This window comes from Nematolebias whitei, chromosome 15, assembly GCF_014905685.2.
Source record: "Nematolebias whitei isolate Nwh7 chromosome 15, NemWhi1, whole genome shotgun sequence".
Lineage (NCBI taxonomy): Eukaryota > Metazoa > Chordata > Actinopteri > Cyprinodontiformes > Rivulidae > Nematolebias > Nematolebias whitei.
The window spans coordinates 1,983,789-1,995,267 of record NC_056512.1 but is presented as its reverse complement, the minus strand read 5'-3'; the positions used below and the strand labels follow the sequence as shown (position 1 = coordinate 1,995,267).

The 11,479-nt window shown below is 42.5% G+C and overlaps 1 protein-coding gene across 1 annotated transcript; it reads left to right on the top strand.

Annotated features, from left to right (window-relative positions):
• Positions 1-1,254: 1,254 nt before the first annotated feature.
• On the top strand, positions 1,255-10,995 carry LOC119421933 (oxysterol-binding protein-related protein 6-like). Its single transcript, XM_037689296.1, has 7 exons — positions 1,255-1,325; positions 9,361-9,541; positions 9,820-9,894; positions 10,250-10,464; positions 10,559-10,696; positions 10,765-10,828; positions 10,913-10,995. The coding sequence occupies exons 2-7, from the start codon at positions 9,373-9,375 to the stop codon at positions 10,993-10,995; spliced, it is 744 nt and encodes a 247-aa protein (XP_037545224.1). The 5' UTR covers positions 1,255-1,325; positions 9,361-9,372.
• Positions 10,996-11,479: the final 484 nt, after the last annotated feature.

The window sequence follows — 11,479 nt, the reverse complement described above, 5'->3', positions numbered from 1 at the left end:
GTTGATTCAGATGGTTAGGTTAATAGCTTGTTTAGAGAACCTTTTCATGATATGCTAATTTTTTGGGACAGGCATTTTGGGTTTTCATGAGCTGTATGCCATAATCATCAGTATTAAAACAATTAAAGACCTGAAATATTTCAGTTGGTGTGCAATGAATCTGAAATATATGAAAGTTTCATTTTTATCATTACATTATGGAAAATAATGACCTTTTTCACAATATGCTAATTTTTTAGAAGGACCTGTACAGAGGTGCCAAGTTGTGGAGGGCTTTGAAAGTGACGAGGAGAATCTTGAAGTCAGTGCGGTAACCAGTAAAGATGTTTAAGGATAGGGATGATGTATTCCTTTGAAGTAGTTCTGGTGATGATCTGGGCAGCTGTGTTTTGGACAAGCTGAAGTTTATGGATGGTTTTGAGGGGAATATCTGAGAGGAGGGAGTTGCAGTTATCGAATAGAGAGGTGACAAGACCATTGATAAGGATGGCTGTGCTGGTGGGAGTAAGAAATGAACGGAGACGGTTGATGTTCCAAGATGAAAATATGCAGACCGAGTAATGTTATTGACATGAGATCCAAAAGATAAAGTGCTGTTGAGGATGACACCCAGACTCTTGACTGTAGGGAGGGAGAAACTGTGGAATCATCAACTTTAATTGTGAGATTGTTACTTGACCTCACTTCAACTCAATCTACATGGAAGGAACCCATCAGGAGCATTACAAGTATGACATAGTCATAAATATGAAAGACTTGGCATTTTTCAAACTACACTTCATTCTTTAATGTTTGGACTCCCGTAAAAGGATTTATGTTTACACCAGAAAAATAAGAAACAGCTTTAGGTAGAACAAATGGACTCTTAAGTATACAAAGAGACGCAAACCGTCCTTTTGTTCAAAGTATCATGTTTGACATGCTTTAAGGTGCAGCTGGAGCAACAAGAAAAGCCAGAAAAGCAACAAGCACAAATTATGTCAAGTTATTCAAGAATCAAATTCTGTCAAACTTATCCAGAATCTGCTTTAAGATGTCCAAAAAAAAAAGGGATTAAGGGGCAAGTTGTGTGTTAATGTGTGGAATTGTGACTGTCTCATTAACACCAGATCATCTGAAAGCAGCCATCCCATTCGTTTGTCATATCTTATGCTTTGTTTTGTTTTCTGCATCTTTCCTGCATGGCTGTTCTGTGCTTGGCTGCATGTCCATGTGTGCTTGTGCATGTGTAGCTTGACATGCAGTCTCATCACACCAAAGTCCACTCACTTTCCCTGTCCTCTGACTCTTCTGAAGAATCCTTCTGCACTGTCCGTCCAGACCAGGTGTGTACTGCATTCTGCCTGTTGTTTGAAGCACCAATGTTCATCTTAAGTTTTTAACATTTTAGAAATTTTCCTGTGAACTTATCCCAGTTTTTACTCAAAGTAATAATAGCAGGGCATATATGGGCAAATACAAAAGCACATTCAAATGAATGATGGATTGGTTGTTGATGTTTGAGGTCTTCCTGTCAGTCCTCACAGAACAAAGTGTAGTTTAGATGTAGGTGCAGCATGTATAGTCTACATTTCTGTGTGTGTATACAGACTGTATGAGATCCATCAATAGTCTATAAAGGTTTTGAATCACTTTTCCGAGCAGTAGCAACAACTAATGTTTTTGAGCAGAAAGGCCTAAAATACATGCTACTTTTCCTGCACCATCCAGCCATCCATTATCTTCTGCTTGTTCTGAAGTCGGGTCGTGGAGGCAGCAGCTTGAGGGAGGCCCAGACATCTCTTTCCACAGCCACATCTTCTAGCTCTTCTGGGGGGAGCCCAAAGCATTCTCAGACCAACCAAGAGACAGTCCCTCCAGTGTGTCCTGGGTCATCCCCAGGGTCAAGCCTGAAGCACTTCCTTAGGGAGGCACCCAGGGGGCATCCTTACCAGTTGTCCAAACCACCTCAACTGGCTCCTCTCGATGTGGAGGAGCAGAGGTTCTACTCAGTTTCTCCCGGATAACTGAACTTCTCACCCTATCACTGAGAGAGTTCAGCTACTCTGCGGAGGAAACTCATTTCCACCGCCTGTATCCACAATCGCATTATTTCGGTCACTACCTATTAAAGGTGTAACGGTACACTAAAAATCCCATTTCGGTTCGGTGCATTTTCAAGGAGGGCTCGGTTAAAAGTTAATTTTCAGTACAAAAAAGGCCAAAATAAAGACTTACAAAATGTTTATTTTGAAAATATGCCAAGTAAATAAGTTCAGTCAATCCAGACTTCTTAGCTGGAGGTGATCTGGTGGATGAAGAAGACTCAGCTGCTATCATTCTCAAACTGCAAACAGCGCAAAGAGACCAAAAAAAGAGTTAATAAGATGATAATTTTAAATGTAAAAAATTAATTAAATCACAATAATACAATAACATTACTACTTTGTGCATGGTCATCATATGAGATGGTTGAATCTTCCGCTCATAATCATTCAAGGATTTAAGGTTCTTTGTCATTCGCACCCCATGTGGTACATGTGGTGGAATGAAATTATGTACACAGGGTCCCAGTTACATCCAACAATAAAATGTAAAAGAAAAACAGTAATAACATCTAAGACATGAACTAAGAAAAACATCAACTAAACATACACTAAGCACTAATAGTATAAAAACATTACGCCAAACAGCAGCACGAACATGAGTCTGTGAGCAGATGAGCACGCATGAACACATCAACATTGAAACAGATCAGCAGCAACATGAAACAGATCAGCAGAAACATGATGTAATTTTTTCAGTGATTATTCTGGTTAGAGATTCATGAGTCTAACAGCCTCAGGGCAGAAGCTGTTCCTCAGTCTAGTGGTTCTACACTTAATGCTCCTCAACCTCCTTCCTGAGGGGAGCGGGGCAAAAAGTGTGTGTGCTGGATGAGTGGGGTCCTTCATGATGCAGGTGGCCCTCTTCCTGCATCTGGAGGTGTAGATGTCTGTGATGGTGGGGAGGCTGACTCCAGCAGACTTCTCTGCAGCCTTCACCACTCTCTGCAAAGCTTTTCTTTCTGCCTCATGTCACAAGTTGATGCTGGAGCACAGGATGCTCTCCACTGCACACCTGTAGAAGGAGGTGAGGGCTTTAATCTGGGCTCCAGGGCTTGTGGACGATCCGTTTTAGCTTTTTCATAAAGTGCTGCTACAATTTTTTTGGCTGAAGTGTTGACGTGATGGGATGTTGTAGGCAGTGCGGCTCAACAAGTTTAATCATATGTTTATAGCCAGCACATCAACAACAGAATACGGACATAGATCCAGAGCTTTAAAAACTCCTACAATTTTGTGTTATTGCTCTGGACCGATCTGAATTACCTGATAAAGGTTGTTTAAATACTGCTGTTATTGGTCTTTGTACCAAGTTGCTAGAAGAGACATTCACATTCGGATAATGTCGTTTCAAGTGCATTGACAAGTTAGATGTGTTGCTGCTGCAGATCCAATCTCCATGAAACAACGTCAACACACAGCTTTGGATTTGCACTTGTCTTTTAACCAGAAAGCCATAATGTTCCCAAAAGGAGACTTCAACAAGATGAAAGCGTCTCCTGCTAGGCTGCTAATGCTACGTGTGCTGCGAGACTATGCAACAATTAATAGTGTCGTGCTGAAACATGCTTAGGAACTTTACTTCCGCGTCGCATAATCTCTCGTTAATAACATTTTATGAGTGAAAAAAATAACCGAAACGGTACGCACATGGACCGAACTGAACATGCTGTATCGAAACGGTTCAATACACCCACATGTACCGTTACACCACTACTACCTATAGCTCATGACCATACAGGTGCTGGTCATAAAATTAAAATATCATGAAAAAGTTGATTTATTTCAGTAATTCCATTCAAAAAGTGAAACTTGTATATTATGTTCATTCATTACCCACAGATTGATATATTTCAAATGTTTTTCTTTTAATGTTGATGATTATTACTGACAACTAATGAAAACCCTAAATTCAGCATCAGAAAATTAGAATATTGAGAAAAGGTTCAATATTGAAGACACCTGGTGCCATACACTAATTAGCTAATTAACTCAAAACATCTGCAAAGGCCTTTAAATGGTCTCAAGTCTAGTTTTGTAGGCTACACAACCATGGGGAAGACTGCTGACTTGACAGATGTCCAAAATACAAACATTGACATCTTGCACAAGGAGAGCAAGACACAAAAGGTCATTGCTAAAGAGGCTGGCTGTTCACAGAGCTCTGTGTCCAAGCACATTAATAGAGAGGCAAAAGGAAGAAAAAGATGTGGTTAAAAAAAAGTGTACAAGCAATAGGGATAATTGGACCCTGGAGAAGATTGTGAAACAAAACCCATTCTGAAATGTGGGGGAGATTCACAAAGAGTGGACTGCAGCTGAAGTCAGTGCTTCAAGAACCACCACGCACAGACGTATGCAAAACAAGGGTTTCAGCTGTCACATTCCTTGTGTCAAGCCACTCTTGAACAAGAGACAGCATCAGAAGTGTCTTGCCTGGGCTAAAGACGAGAAGGCCTGGACTGGACCTGCTGCTGAGTGGTCCATCCATCCATTTTCTTTACCTACTTGTTCCATTTTGGGTCACGGGGGTCGCCGGTGCCCATGTCCAGCAATCACTGTGCGAGGGGCGGGGTACACCCTGGATGGATTGCAAGTCCATCACAGGGCCACATAGAGACAAACGAGACAAACAACCATTCACTCTCTCACTCACACATAGGGACAAATTAGAGTTACCAATCAGCCTAGCATGCATGTTTTTGGTCTGTGGGAGGAAACTGGAGTACCTGGAGAAAACCCACGCATGCACGGAGAAAACATACAAACTCCACCCAGAAGGGCCCCTGGACCGGGGTTTTGAACCAGGGACCTGCTCGCTGACGGGCAACAGCTCTACCAGTTGCGCGACCATGCTCTGAGTGGTCCAAAGTTAGGTTATTTGATGGAAGTAAATTTTGCATTTCCTTTGGAAATCAAGGTCCCAGAGTCTGGAGGAAGAGAGGAGAGGCACAGAATCCATGTTGCTTGAGGTCCAATGTAAATTTCCACAGTCAGTGATGGTTTGGGATGCCATGTCTTCTGCTGGTGTTGATCCACTGTGTTTTCTGAGGTCCAAGATCAATGCAGTCGTTTACCAGGAAGTTTTAGAGCACTTCATGCTTCCTGCTGCTGACCAACTTTATGGAGATGCAGATTTAATTTTCCAACAGGACTTTGCACCTGCACATACAGTAGTGCCAAAGCTACCAGTACCTTGCTTAAAGACCATGGCATCCCTGTTCTTAATTTGTCATCAAATTTGCCTGACCCCCCCCCATAGAAAATCTATGGGGTATTGTGAAGAGAAGGATGTGATATGCCAGACCCAACAATTCAGAAGAGCTGAAGGCCACTATCAGAGCAACATGGGCTCTCATTACACCTGAACAGTGCCATAGACTGATTGACGCCATGACACTCTGCGTTGCTGCAGTAATCCAGGCAAAAGGAGCCCCAACTAAACATTGAGTGCTGTGCATGCTTATACTTTTCTTGTTCATACTTTTCAGTTGGCCAACATTTCTAAAAATCCTTTATTTTAATTGTCCTTAAGTAATAATCTAATTTTCTGAGATACTGAATTTGGGGTTTTCATTGTCAGTTATAATCATCAACATTAAAAAGAAATAAACATTTGAAATATATGTCTGTGTGTGTAATGAATGAACATAATATACAAGTTTCACTTTTTGAATGGAATTACTGAAATAAGTAGACTTTTTCATGATATTCTTATTTTATGACCAGCACCTGTAGGTGTGGGTAGGAACGTAGACTGACTGGTAAACAGAGAGCTTTGCTTTACAGCTTAGCTCCCTCTTTACCATAACAGACTGGTACGGAGTCCACAATTCTGCAGATGCTGCACCAATCTATCTGCCAATCTCGCGCTCCATTCTTCCCTCACTCATGAACAAAATCCCAAGATACTTGAACACCTCTATTTGAGGCAGAACCTCACCCTCAACCTAATGTGAGCAATCCTCCCTTTTCTGGTTGAGGACCATGGCCTCAGATTTGGAGGTGCTGTTTCTCATTACAGCCGATTCACACTTTGCTGCGAACTGCTCCAGTGAGAGCTGAAGATCATGGCATGATGATGCCAACAGGACCATGTCATCTGCAAAGAGCAGAGACAGAATCCTGAGGCCACCGAACTGGAATCCCTTCGTCCCCTGGCTGCACAGAGAAATTCTGTTTAAGAGTTATGAACAGAATCAGTGTCAATGGGCAGCCTTGCCAGAGTCCCACCCAAACCCTGAAAGGGTCTGATTTACTACCGGCAATGCAAACCAAACTCTCTCAGCACCTGTATAGGGACCGAACAACCCGTAACAATGGGTCCCCTATCCCATACTCACAGAGCACCCCCAGAGTGTACCCTGAGGAACACAGTCAAATGCCTTCTCCAAGTCCACAAAACACACAGAGTGGATGGACAAACTCCCATGACCCCTCGAGGACCCTCGTGAGAGTAAAGAGCTGGTCCAGTGTTCCACGGCCAGAACGGAACCCGCATTGTTCCTCCTAGACCTGAGGTTCAACCAACAATTGGAATCGCTTCTCCATTACTCCCAAATAGACCTTACCAGGGAGGGTAAGGAGAGTGATGTCCCTGTAATAGGAGCACACCTTCCGGTCCCCCTTTTTGAAGGAAACCACCACCCAGTCTGTCAATCCAGTGGCACTGCCCCAGATGTCCATGCGATGTTGCAAATGTTTGTCAACCAAGACAACCCCACAACATCCAGAGACTTTAGGAAATCAGGGCAAATCACATCCACCCCTGGAGCCCTGCTGCCATGGAGCATTTTAACTACCTCGATAACCTCAGCCACAGTTATGGACAGACAACCCCAAAGTTCCCTGACTCTGCTTCCTCCATGGAAGATGTGCCAGTGAGGTTCAGAAGATCTGAGAAATATTCTTTCCACCTCCCGACGATATCACTGGTTGAGGTCAACGGCACTCCACTTTCACTGAACACTGTGTTAGTTAAGCACTGCTTTCCCCTTCTCAGCTCCCTGATGGTTTGTCAGAATCTCATCGGAACCAACAGAGGGTCATTATCCAAGGTCTCACCTAACTCTTCCCACATCCAAGCTTTTGTTTCAGCAATAGCCAAGGCTGCGGACCGCTTGGCCTTACGGTACTCTTCAGCTGCCTTCAAAGTCCCACCAGCCAACAAAGGTCGATAGGACTCATTCGTCAGCTTGACAGCCTCCCTAACCCTGGGTGTCCACCACCAAGTTTGAGGATGGCCACCACGAGAAGCACCGATAACCTTGTGGCCAGAGCATCAGATTACATGTTCTCCAGGTGAATTCAGATAAGATGGCCTTCAAGGCCAGCCGAGGGAGCCAAATTCAGATAAACACACAGTTGTTTTGGGGACAAGCAGAACTTAATGATATCTACCTTGAGTCTGTGTTGGTCCACTCAGGTTCCAAAATTTCTAAATTATGTAGCCACACCAAAAGAACATGCCTGAGTAAAATCCCCAAGATCTGATCCATTCTGCCCAAAGCATTTGAGCATGAACCAAGCCATCATAAAGGCAAGCAGCTTGATCTGGTCCAAATTTGCTGTCAACGACATCCTTGTTTGTAGATAAACCAGCGACCAGCCGAATCCAAAAAGCAGGAACCAGTTATCATAATTCCAATTTTAAACGTGTCCTTAAAATCTACAAAATAGACAAATAAAGTATTCCAAGTTGATCCAGCTGTGTGCGTGCCAACAGGGCAAATCGGCTCGCCTAAAGCCTGTCTTCTCTTCAAAGAAATGTTATCAATTGTGTTGAGGGACCAACTGATCAAATCAAGTCCATAATTATGGTTCGTAAGATATGTAGAGAGAGGATCAAACCAGTTTTACAGACAGCAAAGCAAAGCGGAGAGGGAGGGGGAAAGCGTCCGACCTCGGCAAGAGCAAGTGGTGAAGTGAATTCAATGTGATGGATGACATGTGCATATGCGCAGATACACAACAGTGTGTAGACTATACATTTGTAGCCAGGGCGGTTGTGGCTAAGTGGTTAGAGCAGTCGTCCTCCAATGGGAGAGTTGGGGGTTCGATTCCACCAGCAGTCACATGCCCAAGTGTTCCTAAGTAAGACACTGAACCCCTAATTGCCTTTGGTGTGTGTCCCATCAGTGTATGAAAGTGATAAAGCACTGACTATTCTTTGTATAGACATAGTAGTCTATACTACTAGTACAGACTACTGGACCCATTGAAATTGACCCATTGAAATGCCTTCATTTTAATGGGTGAGTGTACAGATTGTAGTGTAAAGCTCTTTGAATATCTTGATAAGATAGAAAGATGAGTTCAGACCATTTACCATTTAGCATAGCCTGTACAGATGTGTAAATGTACACATTCTGTATGTATGTATAATCTAGTCTGTTGAACTGTACCCTGTCATCCATCTTCTGCCTATCTGTGTTGAGGCGCTGACTGCTTTACATAGCAAAAATCTGTCTTCCACCTTAAGCTCCTCTGCTTTACAACATTCCTAACTTCAGCTGTAAGATATGAACTTTCTAGAGAGTCCTGGGTCTGCCCTGGGGTCTCCTACCAGTGGGAGATGTCCAGAAGGTATCCTTATTAGATGCCCAAACCACCTCCAGTGAGGAGTGGTGACTTTACAATAAGCTTTTCCTGAATAGCTGACCTTCTGAGCCACTCTGTGGAGGTGATCTAGGGTTTGTTGTCCAAGCCCTTTTGATGCTTACCTTTCGCTTATGACACCTGTGATGACTGAAACATAGGCTGATTGGTAAACTGAGAGCTTTACCTTTTAACTCGACACAAAAGGTCAGTGCAGATGCTGCCCAAATCTGCCTTTTATATCTCCTCCTAGGTTCTACTCCTATTTGTGAACAAGAATTTGTAATACTTGAACTCATCTCGTGTCAATAGCTCATTCTCGACCTTTACTGGGCAATTGACCATTTTCCTTTTGAGTATCTCATACTTGGAGGTGTTTGTCTTCATCCTCACTGTAAATGGATTCAGTGCTTGCTAGAGGTCCTGGCTCGATAAGGCAAACAAGAACACATCACCTGCAGAAATGAGCAAGACAATCTGAAGTCCCCTAAACTAGATTAAATCTGTAGCTTCATTTAACGAGTCTTCTTGGGGTACTAAACAAAAGTGGAAATGGTCCATTCCTCTCTAGATCTCCTTATTTACAAAGTGTGCAGTGTAAGGAGCATATCAGTGTTTGAGTGGTAAATCTCTAGTTTAAAGAATAAGGCCTAACATTTTTAGCTGTGCTTCCTTACAGAGGACACCATCTATGGGTCGTCACAGTCATCGTGCTCCCTCAGTGGCAGAGTCCATGGCAGAGTATTTTGATGCCAGTGAGGTGATCATATGTGAGACCTCATCAGAAGCTGAAGCTTCAGATGAGTCCGGCCTGAGTGATGTCACAACCACCAGCAACTCAGAGCCTGAAGAAGGACATTGTGAGTATTTAAGGATTGTCAAAACAATTTTTTTTTTAAATTTCACCTTTATTTAACCAAGCATAAAAACTAAGAACAAATTCTTATTTACAGTGCTGACCTGGCAAGCACCAACAGGTACTTGTAGGGTCAAGGGAAGGGAAAAGATACAGTTAGGCAAAACAATAAAATGTAGTACTCAATAACAAATCACAAATTACAATAACAACAAGACAACAACTTGCTTGGATTGTTCTCTATCTACCAAAGGGGTCAAATCTTTTTTTCCTCTTTTGTAGCATCTACTACTCTGAGTTACAGAGCAAGTCTGAAGAGTTCGACTGACAAACCCAACCTGGTACCCAAAGATACAGGTAAACTGCTGTTCTGGGAACTAAGGCTATGCTAAATCTTTCAACTCAAGAATTTGTGCTGCTGTTGTTTGGCACATTATTTTGTACTATTAGTGCTTAGTATATTCTTAGTTTAGCGTATTTCTTAGTTCATATTTTAGATCTTACTACTGTTTATCTTTACAATTTGTATTTTTGTTGGATGTAACTGGGACCCTGTGTACATAGTTTCATTCCACCTCATGTACCACATATGATGTGATTGACAATAAAGACACCTTGACTTTGATAATGTGTACAAACATGAACAGCAGACATTTACTGATTGATTTTTAAGGTCAGCCATCAATCTAGTATTTATGTTGCTGTAATTCAGGTCGTCGCACGGCTCTTCCCGCCCCGGGAGCAGACAACAGCCATATTGGAATCATGACTATATTGTACAACAACATTGGAAAAGACCTGTCCAGAGTCTCGATGCCCGTTGCTCTCAATGAGCCGCTGTCTTTGCTTCAGAGACTCAGTGAAGAGCTGGAGTACCCTGAGCTGCTGGACATCGCCAGTAACACAGACGATCCATTTGAAAGAATGGTGCGTTTGGTTTATTCCCAACAGCTGGGATTAAGGCTGAAGTAGACAATGTGTAACATGGTTTGTTAATGACGATGATGATGGATGATTATAGGTTTACGTGGCAGCCTTCTCCATTTCTGGTTATGCCTGGGCATCCTGGAGATATCGATACAAACCCTTCAACCCTATTTTAGGAGAAACTTATGAAAACCATAGAGAAGATCGAGGATTTCATTACATCAGTGAACAGGTAAGTATCAAAGAGGGACATGCCACCTCTCTGTGCTGAAGAAAACACTGAACTTCTTCTGTTCTCAGGTCTGCCATCATCCACCCATCTCTGCATGCCACGCAGAGTCTGAAAACTTCACTTTCTGGCAAGGTAGGACTTCTGTACTTTCTCTTGATGACTGAATATTCTGAAGTGTGAGTTCAGGGAATGTTTATTAATTTTGTCTGCTTTTAGACCAGAGATGGAAGAACAAGTTCTGGGGAAAATCTGTGGAGATCATCTCATCAGGACTGGTGAATGTAACACTTCCCCGGTGAGCCCCTGTTAGTTTGAACAAGTTACATAAAACTAAAACTAACTAGAAAAAAATAGATTTCCTGCAAAAATGCAATGTGAATGCTTATTGCTTAAGAATTTGCTGAAAAACAGCTGGATTTAGTTAAAATTAGCTGGAATTAAGCAAAAACATGCTGAAAGGTAGATGAAATGGAAGAACAAGCCTTAGGTTGTTTTCACACCTGATAGTCCGGTAGACTCTGTTCGGTTCGGGACCAATATTCATAACTTTTTGTTTACATTTGAACTGGTGTGTTTGCATTCACACTGCACTGTGCAGTCGAGCCAACCTGTTGAACCAACCTATTCCCTCACTCGCCTGTGGGGGCGCTGCACCAAGAACTACTGAAAGAAACGACACAAAAACCTCTGAAGACACTTCTTCTTCTGGAAATAAAAACAAAAACGGAGGGGCTTCAAGTTTTAGCAGTTTTAGGAGTTATATTTTGTCATTTTTCAAAAATG